This window comes from Sapajus apella, unplaced genomic scaffold (genome assembly GCF_009761245.1).
Source record: "Sapajus apella isolate SASKATOON/1434 unplaced genomic scaffold, GSC_monkey_1.0 scaffold77, whole genome shotgun sequence".
In the NCBI taxonomy this organism is placed as follows: domain Eukaryota; kingdom Metazoa; phylum Chordata; class Mammalia; order Primates; family Cebidae; genus Sapajus; species Sapajus apella.
In genome coordinates, this window is record NW_022437017.1 from 1,383,670 (window position 1) to 1,398,663 (window position 14,994).

At 55.2% G+C, this 14,994-nt stretch overlaps 2 protein-coding genes across 2 annotated transcripts in view; both read left to right on the plus strand.

The window, feature by feature from the left end:
* The first annotated feature begins 2,658 nt into the window (after positions 1–2,658).
* CDKN2D (cyclin dependent kinase inhibitor 2D) lies at positions 2,659–5,728 on the plus strand. The gene is made up of 3 exons (XM_032251800.1): positions 2,659–2,761; positions 3,040–3,195; positions 4,794–5,728. The coding sequence occupies exons 2-3, from the start codon at positions 3,055–3,057 to the stop codon at positions 5,151–5,153; spliced, it is 501 nt and encodes a 166-aa protein (XP_032107691.1). The 5' UTR covers positions 2,659–2,761; positions 3,040–3,054; the 3' UTR covers positions 5,154–5,728.
* A 429-nt stretch (positions 5,729–6,157) lies between these two features.
* KRI1 (KRI1 homolog) overlaps positions 6,158–14,994 on the plus strand; it is a 12,678-nt gene continuing 3,841 nt past the window's right edge. Inside the window, exons 1-16 of the mRNA XM_032251793.1 lie at positions 6,158–6,283; positions 6,397–6,470; positions 7,143–7,248; positions 8,700–8,808; positions 9,496–9,550; positions 9,630–9,679; positions 10,072–10,168; positions 10,257–10,334; positions 10,893–11,008; positions 11,381–11,507; positions 11,603–11,698; positions 11,788–11,958; positions 12,893–12,968; positions 13,080–13,168; positions 13,245–13,371; positions 13,458–13,588. Of these exons, the coding sequence (XP_032107684.1) occupies positions 6,190–6,283; positions 6,397–6,470; positions 7,143–7,248; positions 8,700–8,808; positions 9,496–9,550; positions 9,630–9,679; positions 10,072–10,168; positions 10,257–10,334; positions 10,893–11,008; positions 11,381–11,507; positions 11,603–11,698; positions 11,788–11,958; positions 12,893–12,968; positions 13,080–13,168; positions 13,245–13,371; positions 13,458–13,588 (1,596 nt within the window). The 5' untranslated portion in view covers positions 6,158–6,189. The remainder of the gene's footprint in view (positions 6,284–6,396; positions 6,471–7,142; positions 7,249–8,699; positions 8,809–9,495; positions 9,551–9,629; positions 9,680–10,071; positions 10,169–10,256; positions 10,335–10,892; positions 11,009–11,380; positions 11,508–11,602; positions 11,699–11,787; positions 11,959–12,892; positions 12,969–13,079; positions 13,169–13,244; positions 13,372–13,457; positions 13,589–14,994) is intronic.

Below are 14,994 nucleotides of genomic sequence, written 5' to 3' on the forward strand. Positions count from 1 at the left end.
GCCGCTATGTGCTTTTTGGATGGGGACATTGCTCAAATGCTGCAGTGGGAGCGGGCAACAGTCCCCGGCCATCGCTCACTTGGGACCCGGGGCAGTCATTTTCCTTCCTGGTCCCCCGCGGCTGCCTTCGCTTCCCACCTCCAGTCTGTTCCCCCAATAGCCGCTAGAGGGCGCCCGCTAGCTTCGCGTCTTTCTTTTTTGAGAGTCTCACAGTTGCCCAGGCTAGAGTGCAGTGGTGCAATCTTGGCTCAATGCAACCTATGCCTCCTGGGTTCAAGTGATTCTCCTGCCTCAGCCTCCTACCTAGCTGGGACTACAGGCGCCCGCCACCACGCTTGGCGTGTGTGTGTGTGTGTGTGTGTGTGTGTGTGTGTGTGTGTCGGAGTTTCACTGTCGCCCAGGCTGGAGTGCAGTGGTGTGATCTCGGCTCACTGCAACCTCCGCCTCCTGGGTTCAAGCAATTTTCCTGCCTCAGCGTCCCGAGTAGGTGGAACCACAGGTGCCTGCCACCATGTCTGGCTAATTTTTTCTTGTATTTTTAGTAGAGATGGGGTTTCACCGTGTTAGCCAGGATGCTCTTGATCTCCTGACCTCGTGATCCGCCCGCCTCGGCCTCCCAAAGTGCTGGGATTACTGGCGTGAGCCACTGCACAGGGCACTCCTATTTTATTAAAGCCATAGCCTGGGCCGGGCACAGTGGCTCACACCTGTAATCCCAGCACTTTGGGAAGCTGAGGCAGGGGGATCACTTGGGGTCAGGAGTTCAAGACCAGCTTGGCTGGCATGGTGAAATTGTCTCTACTAACAAATACAAAAATTGGCCGACCGTGGTACCGGGTGCTTGTAATCCCAGCTACTCATGAGACTGTGGCACGAGAATCGCTTGAACTGGGGAGGTGGAGATTGCAGTGAGCTGAGATCGGGCCACTGCATTCCAGCCTGGGTGACAATCGAGACTCTGACTCAAAAAAGGAAAAAAAAAAAAAAAAAAAAGCCATGGCTTGATCTGCATAATGCCACCTCGATCCCCCACCTACCTGCTCTCCCCTCCTCTGTTGTACAGGCACACTCTCACCTCCGGGCCTTAGCATCTGTTTCCCACCTGGTGTGCTTTTCCCCTTATAACCACAAGTCGCGCTCCCTCACCATTACGTCTCAAATCAAATGTCACCTCTTCAGGGAGGCCCTCTCTACCTTTCCATTTTAACGTCAGTCGCCTCTACCACTCTGAAAAGATTTAACTATTGGCCAGGTTTAGGGGCCCATGCCTATAATCCAGCACTTTGGGAGGCGGAGGCAGAAGGATCCGTTGAGCCCAGGAATTCGAGACCAGCCTGGAAAACATAGCAAGAACCCCAACATTAAAAATATATATATCTGGGCCGGGAGCAGTGGCTCATGCCTGTAATCCCAGCACTCTGGGAGACTGAGGCGGGCAGATCACGAGGTCAGGAGATTGAGACCATTCTGGCTAACAAGGTGAAACCCTGTCTCTACTAAAAATACAAAAAAATTAGCCAGGTGTGGTGGCATGCACCCGTAGTGTCAGCTACTCGGGAGACAGGCAGGAGCATCGCTTGAACCCAAGAGGCGGAGGTTGCAGTGAGCCGAGATCACGTTACTGCACTCCAGCCTGGGCGATAGGGCAAGATTCTGTCTCAAAAAAAAAAAAAAAAAAAAGTGTATTTAAAAACAAAAAACCAACCAACCAAAAACACCAGCCTGGGCAACATGGTGAAACCCAATCTCAACTAAAAATACAAATTAGCTGGTGTGGTGGTTCGCCCTTAGTCACAGCTACTCCGGAGGCTGAGGCGGTTGGATCACTTAAGCCCGGGAAGTCGAGGCTGCAGTAAGCTGTGATCTCACCACTGCACTCCAGCCTGGGTGATGGGAGTGAGACCCTGTTTCAAAAATAAATAAAAATTAACTATTGTCTCCGGCCCCAAACCATAGGTGTCCCTACAGCAGGGGCTGCCTGGCGTGCTCTTCACTCGGGCACCTCTAGGAGATGCCAAATAAATCTTTGAGCGAAGACTCTGTCCTCCCAGGCCTTCCCACGTGTCAGCTGCAGGCTCCTTTCCTCCTGGCTCAGTCTGAGCCAGGCAGGGTGATCCCTTCCTCATCTACCCCGTCTCCCCATTTCCCTTTCTTCACGGTGCTTTATGCTATCTAATATTATTTAATTGCTTGAATGTGCGCGTGCAGCGCCCAGAACGCTCCCTGCACACAGGGAAAGATGAATGAATGAAATAAAGCGCCCAGCGTGTTGTAAGGGCCAATCAATGTCTATTAGCAGTGGAACCCCGGATTGGGTGGCCCTAGCCCTGCCTCCCTTCCCCCAGGAGGCGCCGAGGTCCCAGAGCAGCCCGCGCTACCCTGTCCTTGACCTTTCTCCCTGGGTCAGTTAAACCGGCCGTCTTTCCCGCCCACCGAGTACATTTGAAAACCGAAAACCCCGCCATTGCTGGCGGGCCACCGGTTGCCGCGCTGACCAAACAGGAGCGACGCCTTTCACCCGGAGCCCGAAATTACCCCGGCGACGCGCATCCATTGGTTACGCAGGCCCTGTGGGCGGAGCGCCGTAAGGTCGCGCCACAGGCAGAGCGGCATCGTTACACAGCAGCGAATTTGTAAGAAAACAAATCCCCGGCGTTCGGGGTGGGGCCGGGAGCACGTTGGCTCCGCCCCCTGGCTGCTGCCCTGGCTGCGGCGGCGGCGCAGGCTCAGAGCAGACCCCGCCCGGCTAGGAGGAGGGAGGGTGAGTTGGGGGGAGACCCGGCCCCCAAGGGGCGGGCGCCGGGCAGGGCCCCGCGGGCGGCCGAGGGTTGGGCCGGGCTCCCGGCCCCTCACCGCTGGCCGGCTGACAGGGGGAGGAGCCCGCTGGGAGGGCCGGGGTCTCGAGCTGGGGAGCCGGGTCGGGAGTGCAGCACAGCCAGGCGCACCGCGGCCGCGCCCCGGGAGGGCTGTTCGGGCCTGCGCCCGCCGGCTCCTCGGTGCTCACGGCGCCTGGCTGGGGCGGGGTGGGGGACTTCGCAGGCCGTCAGTGTCGACATGTTGCTGGAGGAGGTCTGCGCCGGCGACCGGCTGAGTGGGGCCGCAGCCCGGGGCGACGTGCAGGAGGTGCGCCGCCTTCTGCACCGCGAGCTGGTGCATCCCGACGCCCTCAACCGCTTTGGCAAGACAGCGCTGCAGGTGAGGCCGGGCTGGCTCAGGTCAGGGGCGGGGCGGCTCAGCGAGGTGAGTATCGAGACCCCAGAGCCCCTCTCCTCTGGTCTCTTGGCCCTGGTGGTGACCCACTGGGGACCGGTCCTTCTTCTCTAGGCTTTCATTGTTCCCCCACAGTCCCCTTTCGAAGGTGGATGGTGGGTGAGGCTAGGTTGGAGGGGGAGGGGATAGCTTTCCAGATTCTTCTCGGAGGATTCCTGGTTCTCTGAGTGCAGGGGATTCTTTTTCCCTGGGGAGGTTCTTTCTATTCCGTGGGTGGGGGTTCAGCTTCTTTGGATGCCTTTTCCCTGGGGACAGCTCACATTTTTGGGGGCTTCTATGTGGAGATCCGATCTCTGGAAGGAGAGGTACGGTCTCCAGGGGTTCCTCATTTTGTAGGGGGCTCTCAGACATATTTGGTTACTTGGGGGTGGGGTCTTAATTCCCAAAGTTTATGCGGATCTTTGGTATAGTGTGGGGGCCCCGGAGGAGAAGCAGTGTCAGATTGCAAGAGTCCCTATATTCCCTTGGGAGACATGTTACAGAGGAGTCTCCTTTCTCTTCTCTTATTACTTTTAGAATCCTCCTTTCTTTCTTTTTTTTAAGATGGGGTTTCACCATGATGGCCAGGCTTGTCTTGAACTCCTGACCTGAGGTGATCCACCCACCTCGGCTTCCCAAAGTGCTAGGATTACAGGCGTGAGCCACCGCGCCCGGCTTTTTTTTTTTTTTCTTTTTTTTTTAATGGAAGCTGGAGTGCAGTGGCACGATCTTGGCTCACTGCAACCTCCACCTCCCGGGTTCAAGCGATTCTCCACCATCAGCCTCCCGAGTAGCTGGGATTACAGGCCCCCACCACCATGCCCGGCTAATTTTTGTATTTTTAGTAGAGGCGGGGTTTCGCCAAGTTGGTCAGGCTGATCTTGAACTCTTGACCTCAGCTGATCCACCCGCTTCAGCCTCCCAAAGTGCTAGGATTACAGGCGTGAGCCCTGCACTGGTCAGAATCCTGTTTTTTGAAAGGAGCTCTCAGGTACCCTAAAGTGACATCATCATTGTAGGAGGAGGCTATTTCCTGGAGAATGGCCCGGGGGGTTCACTTTTCTCTGGCATCTCTTTTTCCTTTTGAGGACTGTCAAGTTCTTTGGGGGTAATTCTCAGTCTCTTGGGGCCCATTTCCTGGAGGGGATTTTATATTTCCTGGTGATTCCCATATCTGGGGTGTCTTTGGTCCCTTGGAGGGGAGTCTTAGGTTCCTTGAAAGTTTCCATGGGGCTGTTCTCTGGGTTGGGGGTCTTATATTATTCTTAAAGGAGTGACCAGCTTCTGGCGCTCGGGGTTGGGGTGAGGGTAGGCGGGGAGAGGGGGGGAGGAAAGGGTTCTTTATTCCCAGGAGAACTTTTTCTCTTCGTTCTCAAACGGTTCCCTGGGGGCTTATGCAGCTTCCCTGTTCACTAGAGGACCCCTCCTCTGACATATCCTGTTCCTAGGAGATGCCTCTTTCTGGATGACCCTTCTGTCTCCAGTGACCCCTTTTTCAGAACCCCCTCCCTTGAAGACCTCCTGATCCTCTGTCCCTCACACAGGTCATGATGTTTGGCAGCACCACCATAGCCCTGGAGCTGCTGAAGCAAGGTGCCAGCCCCAATGTCCAGGACACCACCGGTACCAGTCCAGTCCATGACGCAGCCCGCACTGGATTCCTGGACACCCTGAAGGTCCTAGTGGAGCATGGGGCTGATGTCAATGCGCCTGATGGCACCGGGGCACTTCCCATTCATCTGGCGGTGCAAGAAGGTCACACTGCTGTGGTCAACTTTCTGGCAGCTGAATCTGATCTCCATCGCAGGGATGCCAGGGGGCTCACACCCCTGGAGCTGGCACTGCAGAGAGGGGCTCAGGACCTCGTGGACATCCTGCAGGGGCACATGGTGGCCCCGCTGTGATCTGGGGTCACTCTCTCTAGCAAGAGGACCCCATGGGGTTATGTATCAGGAGAGAGGGGAAGAAACACTTTCTCTTCTTGTTTCTCCTGCCCACTGCCGCAGTAGGGGAGGAGCACCAGTTTGTGGCTTATAGGTGTTGGTTTTGGGGGTGTGTGTGTGTTTGGGGGACGTTTCTCATTTGTTTTTCTCACCCCTTTTGGTGTGTTGGACAGAGAAGGGCTCCTGCAGGCCACAGCCAACTAAACGGTTCAGTTTCTTCTGTGCCTCAGACAAGACCCAAGGGCCGAGCATTTAAGAGTGAGGTCGTCACCTCCAGAGCTCCTGGAACCTGGTGACCTTGGCCGGCTGTGCTCAGAGACCTGAAGTGACGTTGCTTCGGGCATGGGGGGTGGGAGATCGTCCCAAATCAATAAGAAGGTAGCATGAGTTTATATTCTGTTGGAAGCTCGTTTTGCAGTCTCTTGTACAGCGTTTTAAAAGAAATAGATTCTATTTATTATGCTTTATTGGAAAAAATGTTGTGTGTAATAATTTAATGTTTTTACCCATTAAATTAAGACTTGTGCATGATCACAGCGCGGGTACCTTCAGATTTTTGAGTCTGGGATGGGGAGTCACACATCTTGGATGTTGATGGGGATGAGGACGGGGGTCGAGGATCGTGGATGCCGTGGGTGAGGGGAGAGAATAGTAATTCCCAGGGCGCCGGGGTGAGTGAGCTGGGTGGGGCAGCGGTTTTCTCTGTCGGAACGGAAGGAAAGCAGGAAACCGCGAGTGGAGAAAGGGCCCCCAGATGTCAGCTGGGTGCCCGGAGCCCCGGGGGTGGGGCGGGTGGGCGGTGGCCGCGGTCCCTTCCCGCAGGGGCGTAGCCGTGGGTGGCGACTGCGGTCACGAGGCGAAAGAGATCCCGGAAAAGCCAGGGGCGGGGTTAGGCGCGACCCGCCTCCTTTAAAGGTGGGTGTGGGCGGGGCCGAGGGCTGTCCCCGCCCCTCCTGGACGTCCTCAATGCGCGTGCGCAGTGGGCCACAGAGCCGCCATGCCGGAACCGCACGGGTCGTCGCAGCTGCGGGTGAACGCGGCGTTTGCCGCGCGGTACAACCGCTACCGGGAGCGCGAGGAACTGCAGCGGCGTGAGTGTGGAGCGCATGCGCACGGGAGCCTACGCGTGCTGGACGGTTGGGAAGTGGGGAGTCGAGCTGGCCCCGCCGTCTGACCTGGGGGGCATTCCGTCTGTACCCCGCAGTGAAGGATCGCTACGGGGACCGGGACAGCGGCGGCGACTCTAGCTCCGAGTCGGACTCCAGTGACGAGCGCGTGGTGCGTGTCCCCTTCCCGTCCTGGGCATGCAGAGGAGTCCAAGACCCCCTACCGACCCCGACGTGGACGCGGGGGTTAACCCTCAACCCCAGAGCGCTCTGCGGGAGTGTCCAGCCCCCGCCCCCCATCCCAGGAGAGACGGAAAGCTCCCTTCCTCTGCCCAGGGAAGCCAAATTCCCCCCTATTTTCTCTCCCCTGCCACGATCCACCTGCCCACTTTGATTTTGGGGCGACTCCTCTGTCCCCCCCAAGAACCCCCTTCTTCATCCTCAAGAGTCTAGCCATTTTTCAGTGTACCCCTTGTGCCACGTGGGGCGCCCAAATTCTGCCCACATCAACCCTGATCTTGGCCCCACTGTGCGGCCTGGCCCAGCCCCTCCCCGCTGTCTCCCTTGCGCCCTCAGCCCACCTGCTCCTCGTCAAGTCCTTGTCTTCCCCAGGAATTACCTTATCCTTGCTCCTCGCCTTCCTTACCCATATCCTGTACACCTGTGGCCTGCCCTTGCCCACTCCAAGAGGGCCCCTCCCTCCTGCTGTTTGACCTCCTGCCTCTTTCCCCAGCCAGATCCCTCCCTCCCTCCATCCTAATCCCTACGCTGAGCTCACCTGTTGGTGCCAGGGCTCTTACTACCTGCCTTCTGAAGTCTGTCCCCAACCGTTTTCCTGCCCTAGGACTTTGACCCCCAGCAGGAGCGGGACTTTTACAGAACGCTCTCTTTATTGAAGAAGAAGGACCCCCGCATTTATCAGAAAGATGCCACCTTCTATCAGAGAACAGGTCTGGGGGCACGCCTGTCAGCCTTTCTGTTCCTCAGGAACGGAATCCGGGGTCCTTTCCTGTGTGGATTCAGAGAAGTGACTTGAATTCTCTCAGCGTCTTTTCCTGTCTGTAAAGTATATCTAATGGTACCATCTACCCTCAGGGCTGTTTTAAGGATAGATTGGGATTTTCCCAATTTACACAATTCATCTGTTGTGATTATTGAATGAATTGCTTCACAAGTCCTTAGCAACAGCCTAGGTTATTACCTGGTGGTGGGGTTAATGACTGTGTGCTTGCACTGTTCATGGTGGGAGTTGCTGACAGTGATTCCAACTCCACTGGGCTGGGCAGATGGTTCAAACCTCTGATCCCAGCACTTTGGGAGGCTGAGGTAGGAGGGTCATTTGAGGCCAGGAGTTTGAGACCAGTGGGGGCAACATAACAAGACCCTATTTTTTTTTCTCTTGGAGACAGGGTCTTGCTCTGTCGCCCAGGCTGGAGTGCAGTGGTGCAATCTCGACTCACTGCAGTGTCCACCTCCCAGGTTCACACAATTCTCCTGCCTCAGCCTCCCGAGTAGCTGGGATTACAGGCGCCCACCACCAAACACAGCTAATTTTTCTATTTTTAGTAGAGACAGGGTTTTACAATGTTGGCCAGGCTGGTCTTGAACTGGCTGGTCTCAAACTCCTGACCTTGTGATCTGCCCACCTCAGCCTCCCAAAGTGCTAGGATTACAGGCGTGAGCCACTGCACCTGGCTGCAAGACCCCATTTTTACAAAAGATATAGAACTTAGCTGGACATCCTGGCATGTGCCTAGCGTCCCAGGTATTTGGGAGGCTGAGGTGGGAGAATTGCTTGAGCCCATGAGTTTGAGGCTGCAGTGAGCTGTGAGTTAGGATCTTGACACTGCACTCCAGCCTGAGCAACAGACTGAGACCCCAACTCTCAAAAAACTAATTATAATAATTAATCAGACTGGGCGTGGTGGTTCATGCCTGTAATCCTAGCACTTTGGGAGGCTGAGGTGGGAGGATCACTTGAAGTTAGGAGTTGGAGATCAGCCTGGCCAACATGGTGAAACCCTGTCTCTACTGAAAATACAAAAATTAGCTGGGTATGGTTTTGCACAGCTGTAATCCCAGCTACTCAGGAGGCTGAGGCAGGATAATTGCTGGAACCTGGGATTCAGAGGATGCAATGAGCCGAGATCACACCATGCACTCCAGCCTGAGCAACATAGTGAGACTGTCTCAGAAAAATAATGATAGTCAAAGCAGGAATTGCTGACTGAATGGCCCCAACCCCACCAGACGGTGACAAGCACAATACTCTTAGACAGCTGGGAATTGGTGGATTGGGGATTTGAATCCACTGTCTAACCCTGGCCCTGCCTTTTGGGATTCTCTGCCAGGGGAAAGAAGGGGGTTGTGGGTGATGACAGGTGTCTTCGTGGGTTAACAGCATCGTCATCAGACAGCGAGGAGGAGCCAGCAGCTTCGGAGAAGCAGAAAAAAGTACGGCCCATGTACCTGAAGGACTACGAGAGGAAGGTCATTCTGGAGAAGGAAGGGTAAGGAGAAGGCCCACATCTCCACCCCCTGGTCCCCAGCCCTCTCAGGTTTATGGGGGTCTTGGGGCAGGAGAGGAAAAAAGCTGGCAACCAGGGCCAGGCATGGTGCCTCATGCCTGTAATCCTAGCACTTTGGCAGGCCAAGGCAATAGGATTGCTTGAGGACAGGAGTTCGAGACCAGCCTGGGCAACATACTTGTCTCTACAACAACATTAAAAATTAGCTGGTCATGATAATGGGTCTCTGTACAGTCCCAGCTCCTCAAGAGGCTGAGGCGGGAGGATTGCTTGAGCCCAGGAGATGGAGGCTGCAGTGAACTATAATCAGGCCACTGCACTCCAGCCTAGGCAACAAAGCTTGCTTGTTTCCAAAAAAAAAAAAAAAAAAAGGCTGTCTGGCACGGTGGCTCATGCCTGTAATCCCAGCACTTTGGGAGGCCGAGACGGGTGGATCACCTGAGGTCAGGAGACCAGCCTGGCCAACATGGCAAAACCCCATCGCTACTAAAAATACAAAAGGTGGAAACTCGGCAGAATTGCAGATACCCCTGAGCACAGGAGCCTCAGTGACTCCATAAGCCTCCGAGGATCCCCGCCAGCTGTTGGTTGGAACAGCTGCCTTGCATGGGCATGGGGACAGGCAGGCCCTGGAAGATACTTTCTGAAGACCTCACTTTTCCTGTACAGCAAATATGTTGACGAGGAGAACTCAGATGGGGAGACTTCCAATCACAGACTCCAGGTGTGTGGGGTGGAGACTGGGTCCAGGGGGTGCTGGGCCCGGGGCTGGCCCGAGACCCACAGCCCTCTCTCCTCTGCAGCGGACCTCGTCACAGAGTTATGTGGAGGAACAGAAACAGCTCAAGGAAAGGTGAGGCTGGGCCATCAGGAGTGGCCAGTGGAGGAAAGTTGAGGCTCAGGGACTGGACAGGCAGGTGTTTAAATTGAGCTGTCACTTTCTCTCTACCTACTTCTGTTTCCTCATCAGTTAAACAATGTTAATGACATCACAGCACGACTCTGAGCTTGTTGAGAGGTCAGGGCTTAGTAAATGGGGCTCATCTTGGGGCGGCCAGTCGGGTGAGGTGGGTCATGCCTGTAATCCCAGGGCTTTGGGAGGCAGAAGAGGGAGGATCAATTGAGCCCAGGAGTTCAAGACCAGCCTGGGCAACATAGGGAGACCCCATCTCTACAAAATAAAATAAATGTTGGGGCAGCAGACGGGCCAGCCTACCTGTCCTGAGGCTTTTCTCTCGTGGGCAGCTTCCGGGCATTTGTGGAGGACAGTGAGGACGAGGACAGTGCTGGGGAGGGCGGCTCTGGTTTGCTGCAGAAACGTGCCAAAACCAGGCAGGAGAAGGTGGGTATTGGGGCCTGGCTCTACCACCGGGGGGCAGGGTGGCAGGTGGCTGAGTGTCTGCAGATGCTCAGTGCTGGCCTTCCACCAGGCCCAGGAGGAGGCCGACTACATTGAGTGGCTGAAGGGACAGAAAGAGATTCGGAACCCAGAGTCCCTGAAGGAACTGGTGAGTTATCACATGTGGTCACCAATGGAGTAGACCACATGTTCCGCCTCCATCCAACTATTTACAGAAAGTAACCCACTGAAAATGAGGTGTGTGCATCTCTGGGCCTCAGTTCCCACATCTCGTAATATGGGGATAGGCTGAGTGCGGTGGCTCACACCTGTAATTCCAGTGCTTTGGGAGGTCAAGGCGGGAGGATTGCTTGAAGCCAGGAGTTTCAGACCAACTTGGGCAACACAGCAAAACCCCTCTACAAAAAAAATGAAAAAATTAGCTGGGCATGGTGGCACGTGCCTGTAGTCTCAGGTACTCAGGAGGCTAATGTGGGAGGATTGTGTGAGCCTGGGAGTTGAATCTGTAGTGAGCTATGATCGCACTACTGTACTCTCACCTGGATGGTCGAGCAAGACCCTGTCTCGAAATAAAAAAAAAAAAAAAAGGGGGGGGGAGCTAATGTCACCTACTCCAGAGGACGGCTATGAGGTCCATGTGGTGACAATGCCTGTCCTCCTTCCTGTCCTCCATTGACCGAGGTCCTGTCTTCTGTCTCCCCCCTAGACCCATCTCAAGGAATACTGGAATGACCCTGAGTTGGATGAAGGGGAGCAGTTTCTTCGGGATTACATCCTCAACAAACGCTACGAGGAGGAGGAAGATGAGGAGGAAGAGGAGGGGTGAGCCGCTGTGCCTCTCCAGAGCCTAGATTTAGGGTGTTCTTTCTGAAATATCCCCAGGTGGCACTGGCCAGGAGGCAGAGGGCACCACTTGTGTATTTTCTTCACAGATGGTGGCAGAGTTAGTCTTCTGCCAGACAGAGCCACAGTGTGTGGGCTCTGGAGCCAGGTGGCACTGCCTCAAATCCTGGTTCTGCTTCAAGACTTCCATGCCTCAGTTTCCCCATATGTAAAATGAGGACAGTGGCAGCATGCACCTTGTAGGGTTGTGAGGATTAAATGCGCTCATACATTTTGTACCCAGGCGTGCAGGAAATGTGGGCTCAACCTCCCTTGGCTGGCCCCCCAGCCTCACTGCATTTTGTCCCTCAGGGTCCCCGGTCCCCCAGTCCAGCTGGCTGTGGATGACTCCTCAGATGAGGGGGAGCTGTTTCTTAAGAAGCAGGAAGACTTTGAACACAAGTACAATTTCCGTTTCGAGGAGCCGGACTCGGCATCGGTGTGTGGCTGGGGAGGACTCGGCCCCCGGGGTCCATGCCCAGAGAGCCCCACATCATCTCTGCAGCCCTTCTGGGCTTTTCTGCTCCCCCCTAGGTCAAGACCTACCCACGCAGCATTGCGTCCTCTGTGCGCCGTAAGGATGAGCGCAGGAAGGAGAAGAGGGAAGAGACTCGGGAGCGCAAGAAGAGGGTGAGTGTGGGGGCGGCCAGCTGGGGAGGACCCCTCAGCCCTTCAGGAAAGCCCATGCCCGCCCTCCCTCCCTCTGCCTGGGCCTGAAGGAGAAAGCAAAGAAGCAGGAAGAGCTCAAGCAGCTGAAGAACCTGAAGAGGAAGGAGATTCTGGCCAAGCTGGAGAAGCTGCGGAAAGTCACAGGCAATGAGACGCTGGGGCTCGAGGAGAGGGACCTTGAGGACGACTTCGACCCAGCCCAGCATGACCAGCTCATGGAGGTACAGCCCCTCATCCCATGACGCTGACCTCACACAAATGTGGCTCTCGCTGGGCACAGTGGCTCATGCCTGTAACCCCAGCACTTTGGGAGGCTGAGGCAGGTGGATGACTTCAGGTCGGGAGTTTGAGATCAGCCTGGCCAACATGGTGAAACTCCATCTCTACTAAAAAATACAAAAATTAGCCAGGTATAGTGGTGGGCACCTGTAATCCCAGCTACTTGGGAGGCTAAGACAGAATTACTTGAACCTGGGAGGCAGAGATTGCAGTAAACCGAGATTGTGCCACTCCACTCCAGCCTGGGTGACAGAGCAAGACTGTTTAAAAATAAAAAGACTTAGGCTGGGCGCTGTGGTTCATGCCTGTAATCCCAGCACTTTGATAGGCCGAGGCGGGCAGATCACCTTAGGTCAGGAGTTCAAGACCAGCCTGGCCAACATGGTGACACCCCATCTCTACTAAAAATACAAAAATTAGCCAGGCATGGTAGTAGGTGCCTGTAATCCCAGCAGGCTGAGGCAGGAGAATCGCTTGAACCTGGGAGGTGGTGGTTGCAGTGAGCTGAGATTGCGCCATTGCTCTCCAGCCTGGGGAACAAGAGCAAGACTTCATCTCAAAAAATAAAAAGACCTGGGTCCTGAGTAGTGCAGTGGGTGTGGGCACCACAGGGGCAAAGGCCTGTAGGAAGGCAAAGAACTGGATCTGTGGAACTGAATGGTGGCCAGTACGTAACAGGGTACAGAGCAGGGGAGCTGGCAGAGGAGCCTGGACATGCAGGGGCCCCCCACCTCAGGAGCCAGGTCCTGGGAGGGCTCTGGGGAGCCCCACGAGGTGCAGGACTAAAGCTGCCACAGAGGGGTCATTGGCAGTATTGTTGGGGACTCAGCTCCTCCGCCTTGAGTGGGCCCTGGTGACTCAGCCCTGACCCTCCAGAAGTGCTTCGGGGACGAGTACTACGGGGCGGTGGAGGAGGAGAAGCCGCAATTTGAGGAAGAGGAAGGGCTGGAAGGTGAGATCAGCTGGAGTACCAGGCTGGGGCTGGTGGGCTGAGGGACTGAGGACTGGGCCTGAAGCCCAAGGTCCCACCCTGACCCCACCTGTCTGTCCTGTCTGCATCCAGATGACTGGAACTGGGACACGTGGAATGGGTCTGAGCAGGATGGAGACTGGAGCCAGCGGGAGCTGCATTGTGAGGACCCCGACTTCAACGTAGGTGTCATGGGTCGGGGGAGTCCCAGGGGCCTTGACTGAGGGCTGGCAGGATCTGACCTGTGTGTCCTGGTAGATGGATGCCGACTACGACCCCAGCCAGCCGAGGATGAAAAAGCACAAGGCCCCCTTGACGGGCAAGAGGAAGCGCAAGTCACCCTTCGCTGCAGCAGTGGGGCAGGAGAAGCCCGTGTTCGAGCCTGGTGAGGCCCAGGTGGGCAGGCTGTGGGTGGGGAAGGGGCTCCACAGGACCTGGCACAGTCCGGCCACCTGGCTCTGTCTTGAACAGGGGACAAGACATTCGAGGAGTACTTGGATGAGTATTACCGGCTGGACTACGAGGACATCATCGACGACCTGCCCTGTCGCTTCAAGTACCGCACCGTGGTGCCCTGCAACTTTGGTCTCAGCACTGAGGAGGTAGGGCCTAGGCAGGCGGGGACACTGCAGAGGGTACCAGGTATGCCGGGGGGGGGGCAGGAAGCTGGCCCTGAGCCCTGATCTCTGTTGCTCAGAAATAGTACAACACGGCGGCCTGTTTCTTCATCTTGAAAATGAAGGGCTGGGCGTGTTGGCTCACGCCTGTGATCCCAACACTTTGGGAGGCCAAGGCGGGCGGATCACAAGGTCAAGAGATCAAGACCATCCTGGCCAACATGGTGAAACCCCATCTCTACTAAAATACAAAAATTAACCGGGCGTGGCAGCACACGCCTGTAGTTCCAGCTACTTGGGAGGCTGAACGCAGGAGAGTCACTTGAAGCCAGGAGGCAAAGGTTGCAGTGAACCGAGATCGTGCCACTGCACTCTGGCTTGGGCGACAGAGAAAATCTCCGTCTCAAAAAAAACAAAAAAAAAAAGAAAAAAAAAAAAGGCAAAGCAAGGTGGCTCATGTCTGTAATCCCAGCACTTTGAGAGGCCGAGGTGGGCAGATCACCTGAGGTCAGGAGTTCAAGACCAGCCTGACCAACATGGTAGAACCCCATCTTTACTAAAAATACAAAAAAAAAATTACCCAGGTATGGTGGCAAGCTCCTGGAGTCCCAGCTGCTTGGGAGGCTAAGGCAGGAGAATCACTTGAACCTGGGAGGCAGAGGTTGCAGTGAGCCTCTGTCTGTACTGTCATTAGGACTATCATCTTTTTTTTTTTCTTCTGAGACAGAGTCTCACTGGGCGACAGAGTGAGACTGTCTCAGAAAAAAAAAAAAGACGACAGTCCAAGCGACAGTACTAATACTACTATCTTGCCTCAAAGGTAGTATTACTACCTTCTACACGGTGGGGCCTCAAAACAGTGCCTCGCCCATGGCATGCCATGCCCCCATAAATATTACTTTTTTTTTTTTTTTTTTTTTTTTTGAGACGGAGTTTCACTCATGTTACCCAGGCTAGAGTGCAATGGCGCGATCTCGGCTCACCGCAACCTCCGCCTCCTGGGTTCAGGCAATTCTCCTGCCTCAGCCTCCTGAGTAGCCGGGATTACAGGCACGCACCACCATGCCCAGCTAATTTTTTGTATTTTTAGTAGAGACGGGGTTTCACCATGTTGACCAGGATGGTCTTGATCTCTTGACCTCGTGATCCACCCGCCTCGGCCTCCCAAAGCGCTGGGATTACAGGCTTGAGCCACCGCGCCCGGCCAAATATTACTTTTTTTGAGACAGAGTCTTGCTCTGTTCCCCAGGCTGGAGTGCAGTGGCGCCAACCTCCTGGGCTCAGGTGATCCTCCCAAGCAGCTGGGACTACAGGAATGTGCCACCATGCCCAATTAATTAAAAATTTTTTTTTTTTGGACAATTTTTTTTTTTTTTTTTTTTTTTTTTTTT

What these genes read in the sequence shown, in the direction of transcription:
- CDKN2D (XM_032251800.1), top strand. Translation starts at nt 3,055, where the DNA reads ATGTTGCTGGAGGAGGTCTGCGCCGGCGACCGGCTGAGTGGGGCCGCA. An exon ending in TTGGCAAGACAGCGCTGCAG is followed by an intron (nt 3,196 to 4,793) that starts GTGAGGCCGGGC and finishes TCCCTCACACAG; the next exon opens with GTCATGATGTTTGGCAGCAC.